The sequence below is a fragment of the Labrus mixtus genome, chromosome 10, assembly GCF_963584025.1.
Source record: "Labrus mixtus chromosome 10, fLabMix1.1, whole genome shotgun sequence".
In the NCBI taxonomy this organism is placed as follows: domain Eukaryota; kingdom Metazoa; phylum Chordata; class Actinopteri; order Labriformes; family Labridae; genus Labrus; species Labrus mixtus.
The window spans coordinates 11,135,991-11,151,354 of record NC_083621.1 but is presented as its reverse complement, the minus strand read 5'-3'; the positions used below and the strand labels follow the sequence as shown (position 1 = coordinate 11,151,354).

Here is a 15,364-nt window from a genome sequence, read left to right as displayed (position 1 = left end):
ACCATTAATTTGCTTGTTTTTTTTTCTCCCCACTCTAAAGTACCCTAAATGAGGGAAGTCCACACTGCAGCTGGAGGTATGCAGGAGTCTCACTCCCCCACCCCGGAAGCCCTTTAATGAATGATGTTAGAGAATTTAGTGTCTGATTTGTTTTCTGTGTTTGCTTTGGTTTTCAGTGGATTATTTTGTTTAATTTTTCTGGGGAAGGAGATTTTTTTAATTGCTAAAAGGTCACTCAATTGACATAATATGCAGTTCACCAAATCTCCCGTTTGAACATCTTCATTTCTTAATTCTGGTAACTATAACTCAGATAACAGTCTCCCCTTTAAATCCCAAAACAATGAGTCTATGCAACATAACTACCACAGCGAATAATACTACCAATTACTATGTTTAAGGATTCATTATTATGATTGAATTCAGGAGACACATTACAATACTGACAACATTATAATTCTAATGGTCAATATTCTAATTCTGATGATTCATAGACCATTTTGCAGACAAGTGAAAGTGGGGATCCAGGTGAAGCAGTATTAACACAGTAATCATTACTTTTGGTGAACAAAGTGAGAATTAAGTACAGCCAGCCCCTGAGCCAAACACATGTATCCTATTGAATAATAAGTTAATCATCTTTCAATGTGAAATAACAACATCAACATGCTGTTTGTCCTGAAGGTCATTGATCACAGTTCAATGCAATCCTTCATTTTAATTATTTGGGCATTTACTGGCTTTGCTTTGTTCAGAATCTGGCTTTTGCTGTTATTACACAAGTCAAGAAGTTCATGTTTTAATAGAATCACACTGTTCTCAAAGTGATCCTGTGCATGTGAAGGTTAATTCATGCTCATTCCTGACTGACCCATCAGTAAAAGATGATAGAGCATATGTTATTTTTCAATGTTAATAAGTGGGTAGTGCTGTTTCTGTCTAATTTGGTTGACGAAATGTAATTTAACTGAGTGTTACTGACTTCACAGGACGTCACTTTTGAATTTCCTGTCTGCTGTAGTGTACATTGTGACCTACTTCTTCATGCAGGAGAGGCGCAATGTGAAACCAGACACCCAGTTACCTAGCAACCACTCTCCTCTCCGCATAATCTAGGAGCATGGTATTCATTGATAAACCCTCAACCTCACCACTACATGTTCAAGGATCTTCCCAACCCCTCCACCCTCTCTGTCTCCTGCCTGAAGCCCCTTTCTGAGTGACAGACAACGGCTGCATGAGATACTGTGTCAGTTTGAAAGTCACAAGGCTGTCGTTGCCGTGGTTCTTTACTTGATATATTTTGTCATTCTTTTGTCTGCAGGCATCCACTACCAGCAGCAGCAGCTCCACATAGAAGAGCCACACCTCCGACTGCGTGCTGCACTGACGCTGATGAGAAAGCTTCACCGAGGAAAAGAGAAGCCCCTGCTCATAACCCACCCATGTCTGTCCTGCTAACTCTGGTCCTTGTTTCTAACAATGTGCAGTTGTCATGCTATAATGCCAAATTGGACTACGGTAGCTAATCAAGGACACCACCCTGCCCCCCTCCTCCCTCCCTTCTTCAAGCACATGAAAAGCCAATCAACAATGCCTCTCTGTCCATTCAATATGCATGAAAAGACTGCATGGCTTCAACCACACTCCACCTTCACGTAAATACATTTCAACAACAGACACAAAGAAGCAGATTGTACAAAAAAAAGTACCAGTGGATTTTCAAAGAAGCCTCAGTCAGACTATGAGAATGGACATGGGAATGTTGAAATGCCTTTAAGAGACTGTTTTTCCTCTCTAAAAATGAAACACGTGTTGTATATTACATTTTTAACCTCCGTGCTTGTGTTACCATGTAAGCTTTGATGTATACAAGTTAGCTAAGAAGTTAAACAGCACAATTAACTATATGTCAAAAAAGCACCATGCAATGTTTTAAAGTATCAAACAAATGGAAGCAGTATTTTCTAAATAAGGTATCTGTTGGTAGTTTTATGTTTTATACTTGACTTTGCGCATTTTATTGTGAGTCAGTCCTGACTTTATGAGTGGGAGTGATAAAATATTACTTTAAGCTGATCAGTACAACAAACAGATAATTTGAGGCCTTTTGCTGATGCGTATCTGCCTTTCAGTTGTTTTTGCATGGATCAATCAAGAACTTGAATAGCTTTAGATGTTTTATTGTACTGAGCGATCCATTCCAACGACTACATGGAAGCTTACATTTCATTGGGACCACAATGTACATATAGCAGCATTATTCTGAAGTCCTAATCATAAGATCAGCAGAGAGGGTCAGCACATCTGTCGTGTCATACCTTTTTCATTGTTTCAAGGCAAAAGCAGCAGAGGGACTTGTATGTTGTCTTTCAGAAAGTTAGTCGGTTCAAATTCAAGTGTACAGTTTGCTTGAATGTTAAGATCACTGGAATATTATTTTGAGAATATGAGTCATGGGGATTAAACTGAACTCAAGTGAACACAGAGTCTTTGAGAAAAGTTTGTTTATATCTCTTTATGACTACTGTATATACGTTAACATAACTATGTGATTTAATTTTTTTTTTTTAATGTTTAAAGCCAAATTCTTGATGTTCCTTAATTTAATAATTTTCTAAGATTATGTAAGAAGTTCTAAACTGTAAACTCAGAATCAAAATGAGGTCTTAATGTTTGCTCTACAGTTCACCAAATGAAAGCTGTGCTTGTGTGTATTTCTGACTGCTGTATGTATCTGCTTATGCAGCACATAATTAGGGATACGGAGCTAAGCGTCATGTAGTTATCTACCATATGTGTGTATTATTAAACATGCCTTTCTTTAAATGCCAATGCTGAATATGTGAAAGTGAACAATGGTGTAACTCCTGTGCCATCTGATTTACGAGCCAACCTTTCTGTGAAACCTTAAATAGTTAGACATTACGTTGTCAAACTCTTAAGCACATTGCATTATTATTACGTTTTAATGACTTACAGGCAAAACATATACAGTCAGTGCTTTTGTACAGTGATCATTTAGTGTGCAATATGTGGTGACTTGTGTAGTGTGAGCTAACTGTATGAGATGGTCTGGTGGTCTGTATGATCTATTAAATACAAGAGTGAAATAGAACACCTGACTGAATGCTGTGCTTCTATACCTTTATGTTTTGTATTACAGGTTTAACAATTATTTTTATCAGGAGAGATTTAAAAAAAAAGAGAGATTTAGTTTTATGGTTTGGTTAAAAAAAGCAAATTGACTTCTAGGGACTCTTCTCTCATAATAGATATAATCAAGGGTCAAGTCAAAGTACATGTGTGATGACAATCATTTTAATATTACCAACCTTTAATGCTTGTAAACTTACATGCATACATTGCACTTTCTATGTCAGTTTAAAAGACATTTGGTTCCTTCCCAAAAGTTATCTCAGGCGTCTCTGGCCTTTGAACAGAATTTTAGTATGATTTAGTTTCATGGAAAAGTTACATGCTTTATTAAATATATTAGAGTAAAGTCTGTGGAAATGATCATGTTTGAGATTTGTTGTGTGGACCTTAGAGTCGTGCTTCAAACAGACATGAAGACATGTTTCATAAAATGCCAAAATATTACCATTGTTCTCCATACTGAAGGAGGGAGGCTGCTGTATCTGTACGTAGATGCATACTTGTCAGTATGTCTGACATTTAAATAATTTTTATTTCAAGGTTTTGGTCTAAGATGTCATAAAATGTTAAAGTATGTTATTTACCCGTATACAGCAAACTTTAAACTAAAATGTTAAGTGAGTTGTCAAGAGGAAATGCAGGATATTTTGTAGATTTTTCTTGATTTTTTTTAGTCTCTAGTGACATACCCTCATGATCACTGGGAACAGCTTTAGACTGTCTGAAAATAATAAAATAACACTGACGTTTACATGTTTAAACTGGAGTTGATGACAGGAAAATAAATTGTGCTTTGTTACCTTCAGTTTATGTAATTTATTTTAAACTAAAGTTAATTGTTACTGACAAGCCGCTTTAATCAACAAAATGACAGAGAGGTTTGATTGCCCAAAATGCTAAACTGAATTGTTCTTCCACAGAGAAGACCTTTCTCCCAGGATGCTTTGAGGTGTGGCTTCTATTTTTGTCTCCCCATTTTCATTGATGCTAAGAAGTTGCTAAGAAGGTGTTTAGCTGGTAAAATAATATGAACATTGACTGATGGAAAGCAAATGTACCTGTGTGTGTGTTTCTTACAAAGACTGTCTACAGCCACACTGCTACAAGAACACAAGTAGATACTCTGGATGTTTCCTTTGCTGTAGTGTGAGTATTAATTCAGGTAAAGTGTAAATTGTTTGTCATACTGTATAATAACAGTCTGAGCAAAGGCTTAAAGTTCTGCCGGTTTCCACAGTAGATTAATTCTAATTTGATAAAATCAATATAACAAAAGAACAGTCTAGGTCTGCCCTTTATATAAATAACATTTATTTATACCTTTTATTTATATAGCACCTTTAAAAACACATGTCATGAGATAACTTTTGATAATATTGAGTACTATATAAATGAACAGTTGGTTTATTTATTGATTGAACAGTTTTGGTTAGACTAACTCAACAGCTAGTCACTTTCACCTTCTGTCTTGTCTTAAAATCACTGTCTGCATAATGAAGTTAATTGACATTATAGTACATGACCAGTAGTCTGTCAAACCCTTGCCATTTCTTAGAACAGGTTACAATTTACAAGTCAAGCTTGTAAGTCACTGAGGATTAGAAGGTTCTGCCACATACAAGCTTTAAATGAGTCACATCTTCACCAGAAATCACGTATAAGAAGCAACATATAGGGACTTCCTTTCCAATTGTGAGCTTTTGTCAAGTTTTCTATATCTAAATAATAATCTAAAAAGCAAAGCTCTCTTCCATATTTCAATTTGGGTAAATGCATGACTCATTACTTACTTGTTCAGTGAACAATATTTAAAACAATAACAATAAGTTAAAACAAGATAAACATTTTTAAAAGAAAATAAATTTGAGTAAGTCCATGATAATACCTCTGTCCTTTGTGAAGGCAGTAGAAACTGTCTCAATCCCCTGGTTTTTCTCCACAGTCAGCAGATTCATTACATGTGAAGGCATCATGATAATCTTTACCCTGCAAAAACAAACACAATGTAAAAAGTGACAAATATTTACAGGAGAGGGCAACTACATTATCTCTTCCCTAAAATCGAAATGATATAATGCATAATGCAAATTAGCTGAATGGGTGCACTGTCAGCGTGCTGATACACATTTTCCTAAGAGTTAACAGTGTTTTGCAAACAATGCATTTTTTTCATGTTTTATTATTTTTCCTGAGGGTGGAATAGTCAGTGTGTCTCTGCCTTTGTGTTTGCTCACACATGACCTCATCTCCCTGGGGAGATGAGGTCATGTGTGAGCATGAGGAGGCTTTCAGGAGTCTTTTTTCCCCCAATATCCTCTATACACATTTTATTTTGCATTTTTGCTGTAAACACGTTTATGTCTCTTCAAAGTCATTTCAAATAAAGCAAGAATACATTTGTATATAGAGATGTGGTTTTTATACTATTGTGTTTGTTTGGAGAAAAAGTAGAATCAATAACATTTCTCAGTTTCCTGTCTCATCACCACACGCCTCCAAGAGGAGACCCTCACCCTGCCTCCTGTCTGCTGTTCTGGTTCACTTGCAGACTAGCACACTGACACAGCAATGCGCCAATGTGGAACAAAGCACTAGATCAACCACCAGCTGGCACTAGTAGGCTAACATGTGCACCATACATCATGCTGTAATATACTTTATGAGTGAGTGTATTTCTGAGGTCATATTTGTAATGCACAGTTTTTATGACACTAAAGAGAAGGTTTATTTTTAACAGTTACATTTTAAATATGTGTGCCTAAAATAAATATGGTCTGCACTGCAATTGAAAGCTGCCCTGATACCTTCAGAAAAAAATACTTGGTGTAAATAAATGATAAGGTAATAATACTGCGCTACGATGGAGGGGACTATGCAGCCTACATATTTAAGAAAAATAACATCGTCAGGGATTGCGGGTGCAGCTGACTTTCTTTGTCTGCAGCATTCACAGCTCAAGCATCCCTCCCCCCGTTTCCTGTCCCCCTTAGCCCAGCTTGTTTTCAGCACCATGGACAGTGACCTGCCTACTGGAGCTGCGTTGCCATGGTGACGCGCAGTCTATTCTGCTGGAGCACGCGGTGTCCTCTGAAGCTGTCTGTGATTTAATATTCAGACGTGCCCCTCCCTCATTTCACAGCGCTACATCCGCAGCACACATATCTGATGAACAGTCTCTGTTTACGTTACATTATGATATATATCATGTGTGTAGTGTCGTTACCTCTGCCTACTACGGGTCGATAATTAAGACATTTGGGTGCTGGTGAAAAAAATGTGGGTGCATTGATGAAGCATGGGGGAGCGTGGAGGCAGAAAAGGGAGGGGCTGTTGCAGAATGCGGCAGTGCTCGTGCACGCGCTCGAATTGGCCTAGTTCCAGAGGCAATACGTAACACGCGGGAGGGGTGCGGTGGTTTGGTGTTTTTACCATGTAGGTCACTTTGTTGCCTACTTATTGTTAATGTTATCATTATTTTTCACTCCCCTGATATTTTCTTCTGTGGTTTTCAATAATCGTCAGCAGTGTGGAATGATTTTGCAAGGCAAAAGTATGCATTCAAAATGTAGAGCAGATATTCTGGAAAGGTTCAGTGATGAGAGCTGCAGTTGCGGGTTTGATCCACGAGAGGTCACTGCACACCTCTGCTACAAGATAAAGATTGTGGGAGTGTGCAGAGCAGAGCACATGAAGCTTAAGCAGCCAGAATATGAATGTCCACAGCTTTACCTGCAATAGCAACAACACTACAACCATTCGGAAAATGTATAGTATAACTAACTTTGAATGAACTAATTAATTTTGGCCAAAAAGCTAGAAACATATAGACAGTGTAACCAGTGAGTGTAAATGTTAACATAGTTACTTTGCACAACAATTCTGGCGCGCACACCCACAGCTAAACCGAAATAATTAAAGAGGACTAAGCACACAGTGGGATATCAGATATCAGTAAACTTCATTGACACACGTCAATGTACACACATACGCACTTGACATACCATCAGTGCACATCCATGCTATCACTACTCAATGTATACATATGTTAACACAGAACAAAGTCACTGTCTTAAAATTGAGAGCAAATATTTCCATTTATCTCAACAGTAAAGACATTATTTATTTGAGTGCGCGTTTTTAACATTGTCTCAGAGAAATCCCTGTTCCTGTTATGTTTTCTCTCCACTGTTACTATTATATTTATTTATTCTGATTAAAATCCCTAATTCAGTTGCCACCATCGAGTAAACAATGCAGCTTTTAATCGACTTTATGATGTGTTATAATGTGTTCATTCCAGATTGAATAAGATGTTTTTTTCGTTTTCAGCCGTACAATAGCAGATGTATGCACTCGTATACAAGTTTCTGCATATAGGTTTAAAAATTAAGTATTTACTATATTATTGTATTCTTAGGGTTCAAAGCTATCCATCAAGAAACTACAGAAATAAAGATTTGCTGTACGACCTTAAATTTTCCAGTTGTTACTTTTCATCTCGAAACGTTTTGTTGCCAATTTAATTATTTCTTTGAAACGTCTGCATAGGAAATCAATTTAGAAAGGATTTAGCGTTTTTACTTACAAATATGTAGGGCTTGCCTGTGGAAAACATGTATTTTATTGAAAAGAATAAAGGAAAAAAAAAAACACCAACTGCTCATACTAGAATGCGTCCTAAGGTCGCGGAAGTAAGAAAAAAACAGATACCATTAAAGAAAACGCATCGCGATCGCACCATCGTTATAGTGACAATAGGTGGCCCTGCTACACAGTATATCTCTACAGTGGTTGGGTGCAGAGGGGTTGTCTTTTTTTCCATGTGCAGTCAGTAATATCCCAATGAGACGGTTGGATAGATCGGACTACATGCTTCCTTTGGCTGCAGCGATGGTTCAAGAAGACTTTTATGAAAAAGGAAACTGAAAGTCGAGAATAATTTTGTACGGATTTTAGACCGTTCATTAAAAAGGCTTATCAAAAACAATGGCGGTAAGGGACACAAAGGGACGACAGGATGTATGGATTTCTTTTAGTCTGGCTCTGGTGATTCTGACTAACTTGGAAGGAATATCGGCTCAAATACGTTATTCAATTCTGGAAGAATCAAAATTGGGAAGTCAGGTTGGAAATGTGGCTAAAGACATTGGATTAGAGCTCGGCAGACTGACGGAGAGGAATCTTCGTGTTGTGTCAGGAACAAAGCAGGATCTGTTCAAGGTAAACCCAAAAGATGGAGTTCTGTTCGTGAACCAGAGAGTAGACAGAGAGGAGCTGTGCGCAAAAAATTCTCCATGCATCACAAATCTGAAAGCAGTTGTAGAAAACCCCCTTGAGATGCACCAAGTAATAGTAGAGATACTCGATGTAAACGACAACTCGCCGAAATTTCCCGAAGAAAACTACACATTAGAGGTGCTGGAGTCCGCCACAGTTGGATCTCGATTTCAGATGGAAGGAGCAAATGACTTGGATGTTGGCCTGAATTCTTTACAGTCATATAAGTTGAACCATAACCAGTATTTTCGTCTTGAAATCGAGGAATTTGGGGAGGAAGGCAAGGTTCCATTTCTTATTTTACAAAGACCTTTGGATAGAGAGAATGCAGATCAGCATTGGTTACTGTTAACAGCTACAGATGGAGGTAAACCATTTAAATCTGGTACTATTAATATTACAGTTATCGTATCTGATATAAATGACAACTCACCAGTGTGTGACAAACAGAAATACACTGTAACAGTGAAGGAAAACGCACCATCAGGAACATTTCTGCTGACAGTGAATGCATCGGACTCTGATGAGGGTCTGAACGGGGAGATAGAATATTCTTTACGGAGTAAACTCAGAGGACTCTATACTGAGCCCTTCGATTTGAATAGTAGAACTGGAAAACTAACTGTGAAGGGAGGCCTCGATTACGAGGAAAAGCAGGTCTACGAGATTAAAGTGCTGGCTGCTGATAAAGGAGTCGTGTCTCTCTCAACACACTGCAATGTGGTTGTGAGAGTGGAGGACGTGAACGATAATCAGCCTGAAATTGACATCACATCCCTTTCAAGTCGCCTACCAGAGGATGCTCCTCCTGGCACTGTGGTGGCGTTGATGGGTGTGACGGACCTTGACTCAGGTGTGAACGGGCAGGTGGTCTGCAGTGTGTCTGGTCATTTACCCTTTGACCTAAAGCAATCCCCGGACGGACAGTCATACTCTTTGGTAACCAAGGACTACCTAGATAAAGAAACAACACCCATGTATCATATTACAATAACAGCTAAGGACCTTGGAAGCCCCTCCCTGTCGTCTACGAAGGTGATACAGGTAGATGTAATAGATGTCAATGATAATAGACCTTTGTTCACTCAAAGCCCATACACTTTTTATGTGTTTGAAAACAACAAAGCTGGAATGTCAATATTTTCAGTAAGCGCATCTGATGCTGATGGAGGGGAAAACGCTGCAGTCACGTATTCACTCGACCATAAGAGTCCCGGACCCACTGTTACCTCCTTTCTACATATAAATGAAGCCAATGGTACCATTTCTGCGCATAAAAGTTTCGACTTTGAAACAGTGAAAACGTTCCAGTTCCAAGTTGTGGCCACAGATTCTGGAACTCCGTCACTAAGCAGCAACGTCACAGTGAACGTGTTCATTCTGGATCAGAACGACAACGCTCCAGTCATACTGTATCCAGTCAGCTCCAACGGGTCTGCTGAAGGTGTGGAGGAGATTCCCCGCAATGTGAACGCAGCACACTTGGTGACTAAAGTCAGAGCCTATGACGCTGATATAGGATATAACGGCTGGTTACTGTTTTCACTGCAGGAAGTGACTGAGCACAGTCTCTTTGCTTTGGACCGCTATACAGGACAGATCAGAACACTTCGCTCATTCACAGAGACAGACGAGGCTGAGCAGAAACTGGTCATACTGGTCAAAGACAATGGCAACGTTTCCCTCTCTGCAACAGCTACTGTCATTGTCAAAGTCGTGGAGCCCAAAGAGGCTTTTGCTGCTTCTGATGTTAAAAGTGCAACAAACGATGATGAGGAGACTAATGTCACTTTTTATCTCATGATAACTTTGGCCTCAGTTTCAGCACTTTTTCTCATCAGCATCATCGTGCTCATTGCAATGCAGTGCTCCAAATCCACAGACTACACTTCCAAATATCTACAAGAGACTAATTATGACGGGACACTGTGTCACAGCATCCAGTACAGATCTGGAGAGAAACGCTACATGTTAGTGGGACCCAGAATGAGTATAGGATCTACTATAGTCCCGGGGAGCCATGCAAACACACTAGTGCTCCCTGACAGGAGGAGAACTTCTACAGAGGTAAGATTGTTGTGGCTAATGTCGCAAATATTGCTAATCGCCTGGTTGTAACCGCTGTCCATGGTGCTGACATGCTGATGCTTTATATTGACAAGCAAGTCAGCGTTTTTGAAATATAGAAAAGTAGATAAGAGTATAGGATCTAATATAGTCCAATGTGAAAGGTAGATGGCATCTACAGAGGTAGATTTTGTGTGTATGTATATATCTATGTATATATATAATTTCCATAAAATATTTCATAATCCATCCATTAAATTGCAGCTCTCACGTTGCAATAAAAGTGCTTGTGTTTACTGCATTGATTCTGCTGGTGTGAAATGACGCTGTCCGTGGTTCTGAAAAACATTTAGACCCATTTCACAATCCATTGTAAGTTAATTTTTTGTGTATTAATGTTAATATAGATGGGAATCACACTTGACTCCTTTTTATCCCTTTAAGTTGATTTTATTCACATGATTTGAAGTGAATCGTGTTTACACTGCAAATTAAGAAAGGTGTTTGTCCAATCAAAGGTGCAATTAAACCAACACAAGGGAAAGCAATGCGGATTGGGGTTTGCTTAGAAATGTCCAACACATGTAGTTGACATGCGAGACCATTAGGGGCTTTTTAGAAGAAGCTCATATCGTGCCTTTTAAGACAGGACTATCGGGCAGCAATGTGGCATACATGAGACTCCCAAGAAAAAGCAAGTTAAACAGTTGTGTTTTCGTATCGTACTGCAGCCCACTGACCACGTGGTGTCAGTGTGGCCTAGATAATGTACGTGTAGCACACTCTTTAAGGCCCTGCCCATCTCTGCATGATCTCTGATGGAGATGGTCCTCTGACGGTGTTCTCATCGTACGCTGTTATATCAAGAAATATGAGTAGCGCTTATTTGTGTGAAAGATAATATTTGAGAATTGTGAAATTGATCTAGTGAGAGTCATTTGATGAACAGTTGGATTAGTTTTGCACCAAAGAAGGCTTTCCTTGTTTTTTTCTTCACGATGGGAAAACGAGGACAAAGGCGACGGGTAAACTGCTGGTGTGTTACCGGGATTTTGTTGCTGTGCTTCGTGGAGCGGGTTGTGGCTCAGCTAAGATATGCTGTTCCAGAAGAAGTACGAGCTGGATCCCCCGTTGGAAATGTTGCAAAGGATTTAGGCTTGGACATTAGCACTTTGAAAGACAGACGGTTTCGTATTGTTTCTGGGCCAAATCATGCTCTGTTCCAGTTAAATCAAAACAATGGAGTGCTTTATATCGGGGAAAAGATGGATCGGGAAGAGCTATGTGAAGGAATCAAAGTATGTTTGATTAACCTTAAAATCGTTGTTGAAAGCCCACTGGAAATACACCATGTTGGCGTTGAAATAACGGATGTTAATGATCATTCCCCGACTTTTCCCGAAAGCGAGCAGCGACTGGAAATAGCGGAGCACACTCCTCCAGGTACACGTTTCCAAATCCATGCCGCTAGAGACCCTGATGTCGGTACGCAGTCGGTCAGATTGTACAAATTAAACCAGAATGAGTTTTTTGACATTGAAACCAGAGACACTGAAGACGATACGATACCATTTTTAGTGCTGAAAAAAACATTGGATAGGGAACAAAAGGCAGAACATTGTTTAGTGTTAACTGCTCTGGATGGAGGCAATCCATCTAAATCTGGAGGTCTCAATTTAACGATCACTGTGCTGGATACAAATGATAATCGCCCTGTGTTCAGCAAAGATATATACACCGTGACGTTAAACGAAAATGCACCTATTGGAACTCTTGTAATAAAATTAAATGCTACAGATTTAGATGAAGGTTCTAATAGCGAAATAGAATACAGTTTTGGAAAAACGCAAAAGAAGAAAGTGCATGACACATTTGAATTAGACAGCGTCAATGGCGAGATTCGAGTAAAAGGAAAAGTAGACTTTGAAGATGCGGAGATATACAGACTAGAACTGCAGGCTTCGGATAAAGGCCAGCCACCTTGGACGGCCGGTAGTAGGGTTGTTGTAAAAATAATAGATTTGAATGACAATAAGCCAGAGATTGAAGTAACATCATTGTCAAACTTGGTCCCAGAAGATTCCAAGCCTGGCACCGTTATTTCTCTCATCAGTGTCACTGACAAAGATTCGGGCATTAATGGAAAAGTTATTTGTGCAATCTCGAAAAATGTTCCGTTTGATTTGACGCCATCCATTGAGGAAAACATGTATTCTCTTGTTACAAAGGGACGTTTGGACCGAGAAATGGTATCCCATTATGACATCACAATAACCGCTACAGACTGTGGTGAACCCCCTCTTTCCACTGTAAAAACCCTGAGTGTCCAGGTGTCTGATGTTAACGACAACAGACCAGTTTTTACTCAGAATCCATTTGAACTGTATTTGGTAGAAAACAATGCCCCAGGTGCATCAATACTGTCCGTAATAGCTGTTGATAATGATCTGGATGAAAATGCTGCAATAACATATCGCATAGTGAGAGGCGATGGGCTTCAGAGTGATGCGACAACTTTCCTTAATGTAAATCCAGAAAATGGACAAATTTCTGCACTGAGAAGTTTCGACTTTGAAACAGTGAAAACGTTCCAGTTCCAAGTTGTGGCCACAGATTCTGGAACTCCGTCACTAAGCAGCAACGTCACAGTGAACGTGTTCATTCTGGATCAGAACGACAACGCTCCAGTCATCCTGTATCCAGTCAGCTCCAACGGTTCTGCTGAAGGTGTGGAGGAGATTCCCCGCAATGTGAACGCAGCACACTTGGTGACTAAAGTCAGAGCCTATGACGCTGATATAGGATATAACGGCTGGTTACTGTTTTCACTGCAGGAAGTGACTGAGCACAGTCTCTTTGCTTTGGACCGCTATACAGGACAGATCAGAACACTTCGCTCATTCACAGAGACAGACGAGGCTGAGCAGAAACTGGTCATACTGGTCAAAGACAATGGCAACGTTTCCCTCTCTGCAACAGCTACTGTCATTGTCAAAGTTGTGGAGCCCAAAGAGGCTTTTGCTGCTTCTGATGTTAAAAGTGCAACAAACGATGATGAGGAGACTAATGTCACTTTTTATCTCATGATAACTTTGGCCTCAGTTTCAGCACTTTTTCTCATCAGCATCATCGTGCTCATTGCAATGCAGTGCTCCAAATCCACAGACTACACTTCCAAATACCTACAAGAGACTAATTATGACGGGACACTGTGTCACAGCATCCAGTACAGATCTGGAGAGAAACGCTACATGTTAGTGGGACCCAGAATGAGTATAGGATCTACTATAGTCCCGGGCAGCCATGCCAACACACTAGTGCTCCCTGACAGGAGGAGGACTTCTACTGAGGTAAGATTTTAAGAAATGTTTTTATTTATTTAGATATAATAGGTACAACTCCCCCCCGCATTTCTTTGAATTTTTTAATCATCGTATCCTATACACATTTTTCAGTGAATAGCACCAACCATCATCTCGATACGCTTGCGGCTATATTCTAGGGATTCTCGTAAATTTTTTTTAGCTTTTTCACATTTATCATACAATGGGCTTGTTTAAGCACGTAGAGATGTAAATATGTTCTTACATACGAGTTATCGGTTAAAAAGAAAACATTTGGCCTACATATTACAGCTAATCGATTTGAAAGAGGACAGTTTCTGACAATGATCGCAGCTGCTGTCCATGGTGCTGAAATAAACGGTTTACTTATTCCAGCTTAACCGATTTGTAGTTAATGGCAATACCTTGACATATGTAGAGAGTTTTGTCATGACGGTATCATGAATACGAGGTCTCATTGTTTTTAACTTCCCAAGGAAATCAAATCGAGCTTGTCAAAAGCTACAAGTACTTGGAATTTATTCTTGATGTGATCTGTCTTTTAAATCACATATTGCCAATTTGGCCTCTAAACTCAAGGTGAAGTTGTGATTTTATTATAGAAATAAATCCTGCTTTTCCCCCAGAGTGAGGAAACTTCTTGTTTCATCAACTTTTCTACCTTTGTTGGATTATGGAGATGTGCGCTCCGGCCACATGTTTACAGTCACTGGACACCGTATATCATTGTTGCTTTGAGATTTTTTCCTGGTTGTAGACGCTTTACTCATCACTGTGACCTGTACACGAAATATGGTTGGCCATCCTTGAAGGTGCGCAGATATTTACACTGGCTGAGCCGTATTTATAAAGCTCTTTTTGGTTTGGTTCTTTCTTATTTATGTTCTTACCTTCAAAGAACCAGAAGCCACTATGCCTTGCATTCCTGTGATGTTTTAAACTGTCTGTTCCTCGTGTCCGCACTGAGCTCGGTAAAGGCCTTTTGCTCGATCTTAAAAGATAAAAAAAAGCGAGACCATTGGACAGTGCATGTGTTTCTGAATTGTAATCTGTCATCACGACTCTGCACGTTATCTGTAAACAAATTTGCACATTGTAATTGTTGTCTCATAACTTTTAGTTTGTAAACTGTTTCTTTTATCATGTAATATTTATTATGACGTGTGCTGCTGCCCTCTTGGCCAGGTCACCCTTGTGAAAGAGATCTTGATCTCAGTGGGTTAATTACCTGGTTAAATAAAGGTTAAATAAAAAAAACAAAAATGAAACCAATAATGCAATAGCCAAACACTAACTGAAAAAATGTAATATTTCAAGTCGAGTGTCTGTATACATGTATGAGCAATATAATCCATCTTATTTGTTCCAAATTTGAGCAACTTTTGTTCTGGAAAGAAAGGCTGTGCGACGACTAGTGGCAGCTATCCATTGTGCTGAGACGCAAGAACACGTGATACAGTAAAGGATAAGATTATATTGTATGATTAGCCGATAAGTGTCTTGATAGGGAGGGAGGC

At 39.3% G+C, this 15,364-nt stretch overlaps 3 protein-coding genes across 7 annotated transcripts in view; all 3 read left to right on the top strand.

Moving 5' to 3' along the window:
* LOC132982000 (protocadherin alpha-C2-like) overlaps positions 1-3,118 on the top strand; it is a 29,312-nt gene extending 26,194 nt beyond the window's left edge. For 3 of the 5 annotated variants that reach the window (XM_061048211.1, XM_061048212.1, XM_061048210.1), the window contains exons 2-3: positions 41-76; positions 1,325-3,118. In XM_061048211.1, the coding sequence (XP_060904194.1) occupies positions 41-52 (12 nt within the window). In that variant the 3' untranslated portion in view covers positions 53-76; positions 1,325-3,118. The remainder of the gene's footprint in view (positions 1-40; positions 77-1,324) is intronic. The other 2 variants (XM_061048209.1, XM_061048207.1) reach the window with 1 other exon arrangement.
* Positions 3,119-8,010: 4,892 nt separating this feature from the next.
* Positions 8,011-10,595, top strand: LOC132981519 (protocadherin alpha-3-like). Its single transcript, XM_061047464.1, has one exon. The coding sequence runs from the start codon at positions 8,146-8,148 to the stop codon at positions 10,552-10,554; it is 2,409 nt and encodes an 802-aa protein (XP_060903447.1). The 5' UTR covers positions 8,011-8,145; the 3' UTR covers positions 10,555-10,595.
* A 741-nt stretch (positions 10,596-11,336) lies between these two features.
* Positions 11,337-13,865, top strand: LOC132982582 (protocadherin alpha-10-like). The gene has a single exon (XM_061049132.1). The coding sequence runs from the start codon at positions 11,445-11,447 to the stop codon at positions 13,863-13,865; it is 2,421 nt and encodes an 806-aa protein (XP_060905115.1). The 5' UTR covers positions 11,337-11,444.
* The last annotated feature ends 1,499 nt before the right edge of the window (positions 13,866-15,364 follow it).

Bases quoted from the DNA above. Each gene is read 5' to 3' on its own strand.
- LOC132981519 (XM_061047464.1), top strand. From the start codon at position 8,146: ATGGCGGTAAGGGACACAAAGGGACGACAGGATGTATGGATTTCTTTT.
- LOC132982582 (XM_061049132.1), top strand. From the start codon at position 11,445: ATGAACAGTTGGATTAGTTTTGCACCAAAGAAGGCTTTCCTTGTTTTT.